At 37.6% G+C, this 16465-nt stretch overlaps 1 protein-coding gene across 5 annotated transcripts in view; it reads left to right on the top strand.

Annotated features, from left to right (window-relative positions):
* The window catches only part of GRIA4 (glutamate ionotropic receptor AMPA type subunit 4), a 387349-nt gene that overhangs the window by 313991 nt on the left and 56893 nt on the right, over window positions 1–16465 (top strand). For 4 of the 5 annotated variants that reach the window (XM_040422628.1, XM_040422627.1, XM_040422630.1 and 1 more), the window contains exon 9: window positions 1925–2035. In XM_040422628.1, coding sequence (XP_040278562.1) covers window positions 1925–2035 — 111 coding nt within the window. Of the gene's footprint in view, window positions 1–1924; window positions 2036–4048; window positions 4082–16465 lie in introns of those variants that run through there. The other variant, XM_040422631.1, reaches the window with a different exon arrangement.

The following is a 16465-nucleotide window of genomic DNA, read 5'->3' as shown; positions in this document are numbered from 1 at the left end:
AACTGCTGCCCCCTCTCTACTTTGATTGACAGGGCCAGGCAGTGACAACTTCATCACTCCTGACCCTGTCAATTAAAGTGCAGAGTGCACGGCATGTGCAGAGAAAGTGGAGCCTCTAGGTGTAACGCAACACCCCAGTTGCTCCGAGAGGCCCTTTAAAAGCCTCACCCCGCACAGTCTCCACTATTTTACTGTGAGCTGAGCATAGTGAGAGACATAAGAAGTGCTAGGACACAGAGCTATCTAATTGAACAGCGTCCTCCTTGTTTAATAGATAAGCAATTCTATCACATTCTATCGAAATGTTTGAAAACTTCGCTCATCTCTAGTTTAGTCTTTTTAGGATGCTGGTAATTACAGCATTATAGGTTATATGTGCATCGGCTTTTTTTTTTTTAAACAATTTTTATTGTTTTAATATATCCGTACAAGAGATAATTGTAAACATATTACATCTTAATAAAAAAAGACTGGTTACATATATAGTTGCAATTATTAGAGCAAATGACATGTATTGTGTAGTCACATTATACAGATATTGTTTCTTAGGTAATTCAAAGGTTTGAATAATAAACTCAGGAACACAAGGGTAGAGAGTGTAAATGACTACTTAAAGTGTCTATAAGTTTTCCATAAAGACCAGATAAGGAGGAAAGTGTTTTTGATTTTAAGTCCCCAATGGGAGAGTTCCTCCAAGCGATAAAATTGATCAACCTTGTTAATGCATCGGCATTTTTTATAAATTAGATTCTCGAAAAGCTTTTTTATTTGTATTGTTTTGTGAGATTGTGTTATTTGGTTTGTAGGAGCAAGTCTATGTCTCATCTTGACGGAGAATTCCTATATTTTATGGGGAGTTGTTTAAGCAGGTGTTAAGTTGGCAGGCTGAAAGCTTAGTTTTTAAAAATCAGTGGTTCAAGTCATATGTTTCGATATCCGGGGCTTGCTGGAAATTATGGTAGACTGGACTATGAACTTGACATTTTGGTGATTCACGGCAATGATTTAGGCTTAAGAACATCCAGGGCTATAATATGTGATATTAAATTGGACCTACTACATCTTTGCCGTGTATTATGATACTTTTGGGCCAAAATAAATAAGGTGGTGGGAAGTCTGTCACCCAAAATGGTTGCATCTTAGTGTGGCACCAGGAAATGAAGGACATGCCCAGCTAGCTTTTGGGACCAGCTGGAGTACATTTAAATGAGATTGGTTAAGATATGCAGACTTTGGTTTAGTAGCCAAATTGATTCTAAGGAATTGGTCAGAAAGTTTGGTTCGAGTTCAACTCAATTCTACCTGAATTGAATGTGCTGTAATTGGCCTGAAAATTAGTGTATGACACTCTGAAGTCTCCTAGGATGCATATTTTTCCCTCTGGTTTAATTATTTATTATTTTTCATTTATTTTCTCTCTGTCGTACCCCTTTCAAGCTCTTTATCACAATGACAGCAGTAGTAAATAATGTCAGAGTGACACTGACATATATAGCTATGGGTAATGGTGTTAAAGTGGTTGTCCCATGAAAAATATTCTACAGTTTTCAAACCAGCACCTGGATCTGAATACTTTTGTAATTGCATGTAATTAAAAATTTAGCATAGCCACTGACTTATTCAATAAACTATATTTGTATAGCACCACCAGCTGTTTGTTTTTTCTTATTTCTTTGTTCAGCTCACTGGGTTGTGATAGGGAGAGCATGGACATTGTTAGAAAGGGATTGTAATGTACTATATGATTTCTGATTTCCATTTTTTACATTAGTCACGGGATAACCCCTTTAACAAACCGCCTGTTTAAAAACATACTGCTCCATCAGATTTGTTATGCTTTTTAAAATTTTAAAAAGTTCCAAAATGTTAGGTACTTAACTTCAGTGTGTGTTTTCATATATTTTTTACAATTTGTTTTTTACAGATTGGATATTGGAATGATATGGATAAGCTGGTTTTGCTCCAACATGAACCTTCATTAAGAAACGATTCATCAGCCATTGAAAACAGGACAGTTGTGGTGACAACAATTCTGGTAAATGTTCTTCTTTTTTATACATTTAAATAATCTTTGATATTTAGATTATTCTCATGTGGCCAAGATCTAAAAGTATAGTATCTGTTATATTCACTTGCAATTTATAAAGCGTTAATGTAGCTCGAAGCCCAGATGTGTCCCAGTTTTCTTGGAACAGCCTTGGGTTTTGCCAGTCGATATCTTTTGAGTGGATCTTTTTTTTTTTTTTTCGAGCAGTAAGACCTTAGTTACCAATGGATTTGCATAATTAGTGGAAATTGCCTCAGATATATTTTAAGGCAAATTACCACCCACAAAAAAGATGTGTGAGTTCTGCCTAGATCAATTGAAATATTTTATTATGATTATTTACATATTCTGTATTAATTTTATTTTCCACCTTTCCTTATTTTTTTTATATTTGGAGCAACCGCTTTAAAAAAAAAGGGTAGATATTTTACAAAAATTAAGGAAAACAATGGTAATTTTTTTCTACATTTTTGAAAAAAAAGTTGCAAGGTTTGGCATTATAGACAACATAATAAAATATATTACAATATAGATATATGGATATAAAATATGTATTAGTTTTATTATTAGTAGACTCTATAGATTCTGTATTTCAAACAGGTTTTTTTTATGTTGTTCCTTTTAATTATTTGAATAAACATTTTGCAATTTATACAATATAACATGTTCATAATTTTTGTTATTATAATCTTTATAATATTTTACAATATTTTATTTTGCCTCCTTCTGATCAAATGAATACTACTACATTACCTAAAATATAAATGAATTTAATTAAATTGAATTAAGTATAATTTATCATTATTAATACCCTTATTATCATTTATCATTTTTTATTGTTTTCATTTTTGTCTCTAAGGAATTGGAGGAGGAGATTTGTTTTAGAAAACAAGCAAAAAATATATACATTTAGTTAAGGAGGATTAAGAAAGCCAATTGCCAACAATTTAGTAGCATTTTGTTTAACTGGAGCTTAAGTGAACATTAAACGTTTTCAGAAAATTGCAATGGTACTATTTTTATTAAAAAAAAAAAAAAAATTACACACTTAATTTAGACTAATAAAAAAATATATATAGAGAATATATATACAGAATATTTGAAATTTAAATGCTCTTAATAGTTTCTGTCACTTATTCTTGGCATTATCTTTACAATTGCGTTTATTATTTATGTGGTAAAAAATTCTAATTTAAACAAATGCATATCAAATATTGTTTTTTTATTACATTGCTAAGTAAAGGGGTGTAACATATTCCTGATTTACAAATCTTTTATATTGCAGATATATATCATAATAATATCATTTATCATATCAATTTATATTTCTCTGTTTAGTTCTTTCATTTCCAAATTTCCTTCCAGAATAAACAGTTTCGCTCAGTAGCAGGGACAGTTATTTCTACACTTTGTCAGTAGTTACTGCTGTCAGTGCGATACATTAATTTCAGTTAAGAAGCACATTTGGAATTTACTACATTGACTTCTAAGTGACTACACAGCTGAGAAAAGCCTTATGTTTCATTATAGAATTATAGAACATAAATCACGTTTCTTTATTGTGCCCTTATATCAAATGTATTTGCCAGTTTCCAAAGTCAGCACTTCAACTCTGCCCTTTAAATCAGTTGTCAAAACAGGCGGTTGGAGGGTGACCTTTATTGTCCGTATTTTTCACTACACTTCTCTGCACTTTTCACCCGCTCTGTTACACTTGACATTAAATTGGTGAAATAAAGAAATGTATTTTCAATGGGAATTACATGTTTAGAACATGTTTTTAAATAGTTAACTTTAAGATTATACCAGTAGAGCCCTAAAGCCGGCAAAGTTATTTTTTTTATCAAAACATTCCAATAATTACAGGACAATTCAGAAACAATTAGATTGCATTTGCATGATGCTTTATAGACTCTGTGAACTTTTTGTACGGTGCATATTTTTTTCCTAAAAGATTCAGTAATGGGAAATCATACTTCAGTACAGTCCTCCTCTTTTCAGCCTCTGATGAAGAATCCTATTTTAAGAAATTGATCAAGAATGAACAGATTTTCAAGATCCGACGACCATTCCTTGCTATGGCTCAAGTATAAATCACCTGTGTAGTCCAAATAGTAAAATTTTTGTTTTTCAATTTTTTTGTCTTTCTTTAAATCTGTACTGTGGACGAATATCCTCCTGACTTTATAATCAACTCTTATATTATTGTTCAAAATGCCTTAAGACCATATTATGGCAGTATAGTACTGACACAAGGTACAGATTTCCCCTTGGTTAGTAAATCAAAATTATACAAGAAAGCTAAAAGCTTTCTTTAAATAAACCTACAATGTATTTGGAAAGACTTCAGACCCTTTCACTTTCTTCACATTTTATTATGTTGCAGCCTTGTGCTAAAAAAATAAATAAATCAAGTTCCCCCATCAATCTGCACTAAATACCCTATAATGAGAAGGTGAAAACTGAAGTTTAGAAATTTTAGCAAATTTGTTAAAAAGGAATAACTAAAATTTCACATGGACATAAGTATGCAGACCATTTGCTATGACATTTGAAATTTAGCTCTGGGGGCGTTATATTTCGCTTGATCATATTTGAAATGTTTCTACACTTTGATTGGAGTCCACTTGTGGTAAATTCAGTTGATTGGACATGATTTTGAAAGACGCAGCCCTGTCTAAATAAGGTCTCACAGCTGACAATGCGTATCACATCAAAAACCAAGCCATGAGGAGAAAGAACTGACTGTAGAGCTCAGACACAGGATTGTGTGGAGGCACAGATCTGGAGAAGAGTTAAAATCATTCTTCTGCACTAAAAGTTCCCAAGACCACAGTGGCCTCCATAATCCTTTAATGGAAGAAGTTTGGAACAACCAGGACTCTTTATAGAACTGGCCACCCCACCACTTTAAGTAATCAGAGGAGAAGGTCTTTAGTAAGAGAAGTTACCAAGAACCCAATGGTCACTGTGGCTGAGCTCCAAAGATGTTGTGTGCAGATGGGAGAAACTTCAGAAGGTCATCCATTACTGCAGCACTCCACCAATCTGGGCTTTATGGCAGAGTGGCTAGAATAAATCCTTTCCTCAATAAAAAAAAACACTTGAAAGTCTGCCTGGAGTTTGCAAAAAAAAAGCACACAAAGGACTCTCAGATTGTGAGAAACAAGAGTCTCTGGTCTGATGAATTCAAGATTTAAATTTTTGGCTTCATTTCTAACCGTCATGTCTGGATGAAACCGGGCACTACTCATCACTTGCCCAATACCATCCCTACAGTGAAGCATGGTGATGGCAGCATTATGCCATGGGGGTGTTTTTCAGTAGCTGGGACAGGGAGACTGGTTCGGGTTGAGGGACAGCTGTATAGAGCAAAGTACAGAGATATTCTTAATAAAAACTTGATCCAGAGTGCTCTTGACCTCAGACTGGGCTAAAGGTTTACCTTCCAACAAGACAATGACCCTAAATACACAGCCAAGCCAATACAAGAGTGACTTAGGGTCAACTCTGTGAATGTCCTTGAGTGGCCCACCCAGAGTCCTGACTTCAACCCAATCGAAATCTCTGGAGTGACCTAAAAATGGCTGTCCACTGACAGTCCTAATCCAGATTGACAGAACTTGAGAGGATCTGCAGAGGAAAATGGCATAAAATCACCAAATCCAGGTGTGCAAACCTTTTGGCGTCATACCAAGGTACTAAGTCTGAATACTTATGTCAATGCAAGATTTTTGTTTTTCCTTTTTAATAAATAAGCATGGATTCTAATTTCACTTTGTCATTACAGTGTATTAAGTGTAGAATGAGAGGAGAAAACATTTTTTTTTATTGCCAGCAGCTTAACAGAATGTGAAAAAGTGAAAGTATCTGAAGACTTTCTGAATGCACTATATATATACAATTTTACTACTACTCCTATTCAGATGAATATTTATTTGAAGCTTCATTTTAAATAGTATTTTATCATTCTAAAATATTTTGATACAATTAATTTTTATTTGAAAACAAAATTGAATCCCCAATGAGAATTATGATTTAAATTAAAGATCCACCTTTTATTAATATTGGTTATATGCAGTAGCCAAAAACTTACCATCTACTATATTGTCATATGTTTTTACATGGCCATTTTTGTTGTTTTCTCATAACAATGAATTTGTTGCTGCATGGAAACTGTTAACAGGTAAGTAAGCTGCTGCCAGATTTTAATTATGAACTGTAAACTTACCTAATTCTTTAAAATTTAGTTTACGGATGTGAAAAAGGCGCCCACTGGATCCACTCGGGATAGCGGCGCCAGGGCTCACCTTATTTTACTCTGCTAAATCCCCACCACAAATATAGACACAGAGTTGGGAACTCTTTTGATGCAGTGGTCAATAGTGACTCTGGCACCTAAGGAGTTTGTCACCTATTGGCAGCCAGGAGCCTGACTATGGCACCCATAGGCACAAGTTTTAAACTGACAGACAACAATGGTTTGGAATAGTAAAATATACCACAGCATTACCTAAGCACCCAAATGATCGTAGCTTAGGAGGCCAAAAATAGTTATACATTAAGTTAAATAACATTTAATAAAATAAAAAGCCCCACGCTGAAAAAAGAAAATTCTTTAAAATATATTTTATTTAAAAAAGTTGTAAAAATAGTGCCATGAAATAATAAGATAAAACATTATTCAAACTGTTCTCTTGATTAGGCTTCCTGCACACGACTGTTTTTTTTCCCCGTTTACTGGCCGTTTTTTGCGTTCCGTATACGGAACCATTCATTTCAATGGTTCCGCAAAAAAACGGAATGTACTCCGTATGCATTCTGTTTCCGTATTTCCGTTTTTCCTTTCCGTTTTACGATAGAACATGTCCTATTATTGCCCGCGAATCACGTTCCGTGGCTCTATTCAAGTCAATGGGTCCGCAAAAAAACGGAACACATACGGAAATGTATCCATATGTCTTCCGTTTCCGTTCCGTTTTTTGCCAAACCATCTATTGAAAATGTTATGCCCAGCCCAATGTTATCTATGTAATTACTGTATACTGTATATGCCATACAGAAAAACGGAATGGAAAAACGGAACAGAAACGGAAACACAGCGGAAACAAAAAAACAGAACAACGGATCCATGAAAAAAAAGCAGTAGGACTCCCCCAATCTGGATACCTTGAAATAACCAGAATACCCCTTTAAAGTTGACATGTTTTTATACCACACAGTCCACACTGTTAAAAAAAAAAAAACATACCTGTGCCAATAGAAAACACCAACAGAATAGTAAGGCCTAAAGCACACGACCGTATATATTTTGTGGTCTGCAAAAAACTGATCCGCAAAAAATACGTATGACGTCCGTGTGCATTCCGTATTTTGCGGAACAGAACAGCTGGCCCCTGATAGAACAGTCCTATCCTTGTCCGTAATGTGGACAATAATAGGACATGTTCTATTTTTTGCGGAATGGAAATAGAGACATACATAAACGGAATGCACACGGAGTAACTTCCGTCTATTTTGCGGACCCATTGGAATGAATGGTTCCGTGTACGGTATGCAAAAAAACAGAACTGACACGGAAAGAAAATATGTTCGTGTGCATGAGCCCTAAAAGCAATAGCTCTTGGAATGCAGCAGTGAAACAAAAGTGTTTAAAAAATCACTTGGTCCTTAAAGTGAATCCATCACCTCCTGCAAATGCTATGAAGTACAGTACCACATGAATAGTACTGCTGCCGTTAACTCTAGTTCACTTAATTTGTATGTGGATACTCACTCCATTCCCCTGCTGTGTGCCCACAAACTGGCACTGGCATACATTGAGAGGGCTCCAGAAGAAGTCCTGTTAATACATTCACTGGGGGAAACAAAGGTGAGCATACAGATGCAAATTCGCAATCTGGAGTCAGCTGCAGCAGTACTATTCATGCACTGCAATACTTAATAGTGCATGCGTTTAAGGGGTTAATAAAATCCAGTGCATAAACATAGGGTCAGATTTACTAATACTGCCTAAGATATAAGATAAGACTGTGCAAAATAAGGCTAGGTTAAAACATGTGCCAGCTGCCAGATTTATCACAGTGGCTCATGCTGAATGATAAATCGGGTGCACCTTTACACTGTTTCTACCACCTATTGGTTGGCCTACTTTACAATATTTCATTGTAACCCACACTCTATTCAGGAAAGCCAGGCCCCATTTCTTGTAAAGACAAACCCCTTGTCAGACGAGTCAAAAAAAAGTGTGATAAATGTGTAAAGCATGTACGCCAGTTTTTCTTGTGAAAACTGCACCTGAATTCTGGGACACTTTGATTAGTAAATTTCCCCCGTACTAGTAAATAACAAATGACTGCCTAACTGCAAACAACATTAATTTTCCTCTTATGTTCAGAGAATTTAAGAAATAGTACTGTACTAAACATTTCTAACTTAGGCTACTTTCACACTTGCGTTGTTAATTCTGGTACAGAGTTTTGATTTAGCACATCAGGATGCATCCGTTCCGTTAAGATGCGATTGTGTGAAATCAAAACGGAAAAAAACAGAACCGATCAGTTTTTTTAAGCTCCATAAAAAAAACGGATCCATCACCATTGACTTGCATTGTTTTCAGTGCCGAATCCTTTTTTTTTTCAATTTTTAAGACCGAACACAAAACCGCAGCTTGCAGTGGTTTTGTGTCTGGTCACAAAACGGAATGCTGCCAGAACGGAAGACACCCTGGTGCATCCTGAATAGATCTCTTTCCATTCAGAATGCATAAGGACTACACACAAGGTTTATTTGCCGGATCTCAATACCAGAAAACAACAACGCAAGTGTGAAAGTAGCCTTAACTAGATGGCACATTGGGGTGGGGCTGGACATTTTTAGGTCTAGGCTCAGTTTAAGTGTGACTTCAAACACTGACCAGGAATTGGGCATGAGGTATTTCACCGTGTCCACTCATCCTTTGTACAATTGCAAACGCGAGAGGCTTGAATCTTGTCCAGTACCCTACATACCCCCAATATGCAGAGTGCATATGCTGCCAGTCTCCCTGATCAGCTGTTGTTGCTTCTATAACACATTATCCAGCAACTATTTAAAGGGAACCTGACAGCACAAAATCATCCTCCAAACTGCTTGTAGCACCTCAACAGTTGTCTCTTGTTGTCCCGGATAGTGTTCTTATTAGGTTCTTCTGTTTTCCAAATGTAGCAAAACTCATCTTTATTCAACGCTTTAAGTTAAAGCCGTTGGCACCTTCTTGCCTGAAGTCAAGATTGCCATGCCCTTATACTGCCCCTTCTCCGCTGATTGACGATCCCTAGCACAGGCAAGGAGAGGCCAGGGGATGGCGTTGCTTGTGCTAGTATTTTAATGAGCTAATCTGACCGACAGCCAAATCAGTATAGTAACTCCAATTGCTAAGTAGAAACATAAAATAATAATAATCATATTAGTAATAGTAATAATAATAATAATATTTTGAAGCAGCAGCTAGCCTTATTTTTGATGGTTTCCATATAGCAGGAAAATACGATTGTTTCATATACTATACATCATTAGAGCAAAAATGTATAAATAACAAAAAAAGTTATCAAGATGTATTAGAAAGAGTTCATACTACATAGCTATTTTGGAGGATCGTAATAAGGCCGCAGTCCAGGCTCTGTATTCTAGTTGCAACACTGCAGTCCCCATGTGGTTCTCGAGAACCAAACCTAAATCATCACTAGATCTTTATTCAGTTCAGTAGAATTATGGAGGCTGTAATACTCTTGCTAAAATGCAGCCAAATGATGGACATCTGAAACAGGCCTAAATGAATTGCATTCTCCATGAAATAACAATTCTGGAGCATCTGTTCATATACAGTAAGTATGTTTTACCATAGCTTTATTACTTCTACTAGAATTGTATGAATTATTTGTAAGCAATCTACAATAAAGTTCCAACTGGGTGTTGGTAGTGGGAGGTGTGTCTCTGCACAGTCTCACAATGGCAGCACTGATTGGCTACTTTCAGACTGTTCAGGGACACACCCATGAGGAACGGTACAACTTAGAATTATATGATTAAATGCTTCAGAATTGTTATTGCCTGGGGATGCAAAACTGACATGTCAGGAGAGGTGACAGGTCCTCTTTAAATGTAATTAATACATTATATTGTTTATTGGTCTATGATAAACCATAGTATGATTACAATACATGATGTACAATACATTTGAATGAAATATATAATGATTGCATATTTATCATTTGTATTTTGTTAATGTTATTTATGTATATAAAGCCCCTAATGTTTTACATTTCCTACTGCTGTCTCTATACACTTAAACTAGTAATGTTTAGTATAGCATGCGCTATAGGAAGACTCTTCACTAAACAAATACCTGCATTAAAGCTCTTATTGTACAGTAAATGCTAAATGTCAATATAAGCTTTGCATTGTGTACCATGTTTTATATGTTCAAAATGAAATATCCCAATAAATTAACCTCTTATTCAGTTCATTATATGGAATTTTTGGGTCAGTAAGGAGAAAACTGTGTTTTCCCATATTGATAATAATCTATCATCAGGATAGGTCAGATCAATATCAGATTGGCAGGGGTCCAATTCTTGGCAACCACGGCGATCAGCTGTTTGAAGAGTCCGTGGCACTCATGTGAGAGCTGCGTTCTCTTCAATGTTTACCTGCTGGCCATCGACATTGCAACGATGGATCAGTGTAACTACAGCTGCTCTGTCCCGTTCGAGTGAATGGGATGGAGAACAGTAATTGCAGCATCCTCTCCCATTCACTTGACTGGGACGGAGCAGTTGTAGTTACACTGATCCATCGTTGCAATGTCGACTGCAAGCAGGTAAACATTGAAGAGAACGCAGCGCTCGCATGAGTGCCACGGACTCTTCAAACAGTAGATCGGCAGAGGTGTCGGTAGTTGGACCCCTGCCGATCTGATATTGATGACCTATCCTGAGGATAGGTTATCAATATGGTAAAACCAGACATCCCCTTTAATTCAAGTGCCAGAAAATGCTTATTCCTTTATAATTGGCAAATCAATTATTGTATTAAAATGAAAGATAAACAATAGAGACAGACACCAGATTTTCAGTGAAAGCTGAACTTAAAGGAATTGTACAGGATTTATATATATTTTTATTTTTATTTATTTCCACACTACAAAACTACAAAGCAGTACCTGTGAAGAAAAGAAATCTATACTTACCCGCTCCCCGACGTTCTGTTTGTGCTCCCGGACACCTGGGCTGTGTTCACCGTACTTTTGGACCATATCTATCAACTTCCACATGACTTGGCCGCGTGCGCCACTGCAGCCAATAACTGTGGTGACTTGTCTCCAAACATCACGTAACCCAGCAGTGACATGCCGCTTGGGGAAATTTCACCATTGTGGCCAGTCACTGGCTGCACTGGGGCATATGACCCTGTCCATGTGGAAATTGACAGTCAAGCGAAGACCACCCAGGGGCCACGGTGCCAGAACGGAGCGGTGAGGAGCAGGTAAGTAAAAATGTCTTAATAAAATATTGCTGGGTGGGTTGGAAATTGAAAAAAAATAATTCTTTGCCAGTGGACACCCTTAAAGAGGTTTTCATAACTAGATACATGCATATTCTGGTCTGTGGGAAAATTATTCCATATAACCTCTCCCTGCGTTGCTGAGAGGACTCAAACACTGGAGGGGGATATGTGGTAAGCAGACACATTGCAAGGCTATGGAGTGGTTAGAATTAGACAGTTCTTACCAACTCTCCTGAAGCGTCCGGGAGGCTCCCAGAATAGTGGGGAGACCTTGAGAACTGCATTGAGGGCTGTTTTCTCCTGGTAAGCAGCCCTCCATGAACTTGAAACACATGTTGTGTCATCTCACTCAGCTCTAGTGTCCAAATGTGCGAGGAGGGCACAGGACACCTCACGAAAAGATGAATGACCTATTACAGGGATGGCCAACCTGTGGCTCTCCAGCTGTTGCAAAACTACAACTAGTCCCAGCATGCCCAGACTGTCTACAGCCATCAGCCTACAGCAGGGCATGGTGGGAATTGTGGTTTTACAACAGCTGGAGGGCCACAGGTTGGCCATCCCTGACCTATTGCAAAGGGGGAATAGTAGTGCCCCCCAAAAAACTCTTCTGCCTTCCAGATGCCACCAGTAAATAGTTGACAAATAAGAATTATACCCTGAAGGTTGATACTGCAAGGGCCACTGTAAGAAGCACTTGTTTATAAAGGGCCCAGTCCCATAAATATTATACAATCCTATTATGTAGACATTTTCTGGGTAGTCCTTGAAATGTTGACTGCCTTTATGAGTACTATCATGACCTACAGGATCTGAAATACATCTTGTCTCAGAGATAAGAGCTGCATTCACTGTACTACTGGTAGTCATTGAAAACAGTCAACAATTTTGGTACTCTGGGCTCCCATAATACAGGGAGGGAGACAGTTCATGTTTCCTATTGTGGAGTAGTACTTTACTAGTAAAGTATAAGTATTAGAAGACTTCAAGGGGTTCTCTCACCCCAGCAAAAGACATTGCTACAGAATACATTTTTAATTACATTCCACTACTTACTTTGTACATATCCTGAGATACCTCCTGTGTAATGGTCCAAAGCTGCATTCACAATTCTGCAGGCTTCAGAGCTTAAAGGGGTTGTCTTCAGCAAATGGCAATTTATCATGTATCATGAGAAAGTTAATAGAAGGCACTTACTAATGTATTGCGATTGTCCGTATTGATTCCTTTGCTGGCTGGATTTATGTTTCCATCATTATACACTGCTCATATCTAGAGGTTACGACCACCCCACAATCCAGCAGCAGTGGTCGTGCTTGCACACTATAGGAAAAAGTGCCGGCCTCTCTGGTAGCCGTAGAAGCACTCATAGGCATGCATGCGCATCAGCTCCCATTCCGGTCACCTTGTATCTGCGCTGCATCTATGGCCGTAAACCCTGGATACGAGCGCTGTATAATGTGAGGGAAAAATAAACCAAGCCAGCAAAGGAGGTAATATGGATAATCACAATACATTAGTAAGTGCCTTGTAATAACTTTCTCTACATGATAAAGGCCATTTGCTGAAGTGAGACAATCCCTTTAAGCAGTGACGTACCTCTAATATAGGCAGACCACACAGCTGCTATGGGGCCCGTGGGAGGAGGGGGACCGGAGTGGATGGAAGGCCCCGCCCCCTGATTATAATACCACGACAACAGCTGCTGCTTGAGTCCCAATGGGCCCTGCTTCCCCTGGGCTCAGGGCCCCTGTCCGCCTTACAAACTTTGAAAATCCGGCAGCCGGGGCAGGAACATACACAGAGAGTCCCCACTGGAAGCTGAAGAGAGTTCTCTCTCCTCCGTCAGCTGAGCGCTAAACTAGCCAATCAGTATTAAGCAGTGCTAAGAGCCTGCTGCTGATTGGCTAGCCAAGTGCAGCTGACAAATACAGAGGCCAGCAGGGGGGAGTGAGGACTTCTCCTGTTCCCATGTGTGTCACAACACTGGCCCTGCCTGGCTCAGTGAAGGCTGACTGCTGGACTGGACGCATGGCACAGCCAGAGATTGAGTAAGTAACAGGCTGCATTAAGGTAATAAAAAAGGTTCATGACCTGGTTGTTGGAGGGGGCAGCAATTGTTTATTTTTTAATTTTTGTAATTTTTTTTGGGGGGGGGGGGCACTTCTCTATATAAGCATCAGTAGCAAGCAGAGTTCATGGTAGAGGGTCCCCCCATGAACTCTGTTTGCTGCTATGTATATAGAGGACATTGTGCACTAGGCAGACCCCCCCCTCCTCCTCCTCTGCCTGGTGCACAGTAAGCATCAGAAGCAAGCAGAGCTCATGGCATGGAGAGAGGGTCTGCTTGGGGGAAAAAATGATGATAATTTCTTAATTAAATAAAAAAAAAAAGTTCAAGACATTTACATACTACTCTATTCCTTAAAATATCAGGATTTGTGTATTACAATCTTGATCCAAATGTAAATTTCTATTATTTTTTAATATTTATAGCATATATATATATACAGTACAGACCAAAAGTTTGGACACACCTTCTCATTCAAACAGTTTTCTTTATTTTCATGACTATGAAGGCATCAAAACTATGAATTAACACATGTGGAATTATATACATAACAAACAAGTGTGAAACAACTGAAAATATGTCATATTCTAGGTTCTTCAAAGTAGCCACCTTTTGCTTTGATTACTGCTTTGCACACTCTTGGCATTCTCTTGATGAGCTTCAAGAGGTAGTCCCCTGAAATGGTCTTCTAACAGTCTTGAAGGAGTTCCCAGAGATGCTTAGCACTTGTTGGCCCTTTTGCCTTCACTCTGCGGTCCAGCTCACCCCAAACCATCTCGATTGGGTTCAGGTCCGGTGACTGTGGAGGCCAGGTCATCTGGCGCAGCACCCCATCACTCTCCTTCATGGTCAAATAGTCCTTACTTCCAAAGTTTTCCCAATTTTTCGGCTGACTGACTGACCTTCATTTCTTAAAGTAATGATGGCCACTCATTTTTCTTTACTTAGCTGCTTTTTTCTTGCCATAATACAAATTCTAACAGTCTATTCAGTAGGACTATCAGCTGTGTATCCACCTGACTTCTCCTCAACGCCACTGATGGTCCCAACCCCATTTATAAAGCAAGAAATCCCACTTATTAAACCTGACAGGGGACTACCTCTTGAAGCTCATCAAGAGAATGCCAAGAGTGTGCAAAGCAGTAATCAAAGCAAAAGGTGGCTACTTTGAAGAACCTAGAATATTACATATTTTCAGTTGTTTCACACTTGTTTGTTATGTATATATTTCCACATGTGTTAATTCATAGTTTTGATGCCTTCAGTGTGAATCTACAATTTTCATAGTCATGAAAATAAAGAAAACTCTTTGAATGAGAAGGTGTGTCCAAAATTTTGGTCTGTACTGTATATACACACACACACATATTAGTGGAACCTAAACAATATACACATGCACACTGTCTTCAAAACTAATATAATTATCATCAGTATATGAATATATAATATATATAGTGCCAATATAGAGGGGCGCATTTTATGTACTAAAGAGGGGGCCATTGTATATATACTATGGGGCCATTATTATATATACTATACAGGGGGCACTACAACGGGGCTTTATAAAATACTGGGGCCACTATAGGAGGCACTATAACTTATTAGCACTGGGGGCTTTAAAGGGGTGCCATGTTACTGCTGGGGGCACTATAGGGGGCTTTATTTCTACTAGGGGCCCTATGGGGGAATTATTAATATGATGGGTATTATTATTAAGCAGAATATGGAGGAGATTACTAATAAGGTGGTTGCTTTTGGGGGTACTGTAGGTGGCACTATTAATAGTCTGGGCAGTATAAGAGCACTATTATTATGGGGGCAGTATAATTTGTATAGTATTTGGGGGCTTTGGGGAGCATAGAGTCCACAGTTTTGGGGGTGACAGCAGGATGACAATGTTGGGGCACAATAAGGGGAAGGATGATAGAAAAGTGAGGAACCTAAGATGCCTGTGTGCCGAATTCTGTAGAGACAGCAAGAACATAAATATATATATATATATATATATATATATATATATATATATACACATATACATATATCTTACATACATTTTGTACTTTATACTTGTGCGAGGAGGGAGGGGCCCAATACTGAGTTTTGCTATGGGGCCCCATGATTTCAATGTACGCCCCTGTCTTTAAGCTCTGAAGCCTGAAGAATTGTGAATGCAGCTCTGAACCATTACACAAGAGGTAACTCAGGATTTGTACAAAGTAAGTAGTAGTAATGTAATTACAGATTTATTCAGCTATTTATGTAGATTCATTCTAGAATTAATCTACATAAATAGCTGATTAATTCTAGAATTCATCTATAAAATGGTAAACCATATCGGACATGCATTTTAATTGAATACGAGCAAATTGATTGCAAATTAATCAAATTTGACCCGAATTTTGTGAAGAGAGAGAAAAAAAACATAACTAACTAACTAAATAACTAAGTAAATAAATAAATAAAATATTTTCTTTTAAATAAGAGAAAAAAATAGTCAAATGTTGCCAAATCATCTCTAATTTTATTCTACAGACTGTATGACTGAGAGGATGGTTAAAAAAAAAAAAACATGATGGTTATTTATGGTCATTGAAAAAATAAAATAAAATTAATTATTAAACGGCTTCATTTTATATTCTCAAGTCGCACTTTCGAGAGTCCGGTACCATAAAGGTATGCATGGAGTGTACATATGCTTTCTGTGTGTTATACATTATTTTAGTGTATGTGGTAGAAGTGCTTTAGACTCTTATCCTGTGGTTGATATCTGCTTCTATATACTGTACTTCATGCCTAATTCT

The sequence above is a fragment of the Bufo bufo genome, chromosome 3, assembly GCF_905171765.1.
Source record: "Bufo bufo chromosome 3, aBufBuf1.1, whole genome shotgun sequence".
In the NCBI taxonomy this organism is placed as follows: Eukaryota; Metazoa; Chordata; class Amphibia; order Anura; family Bufonidae; genus Bufo; species Bufo bufo.
The sequence above is the reverse complement of the archived record's forward strand: the minus strand, read 5'-3'. Positions and strand labels throughout refer to the sequence as shown.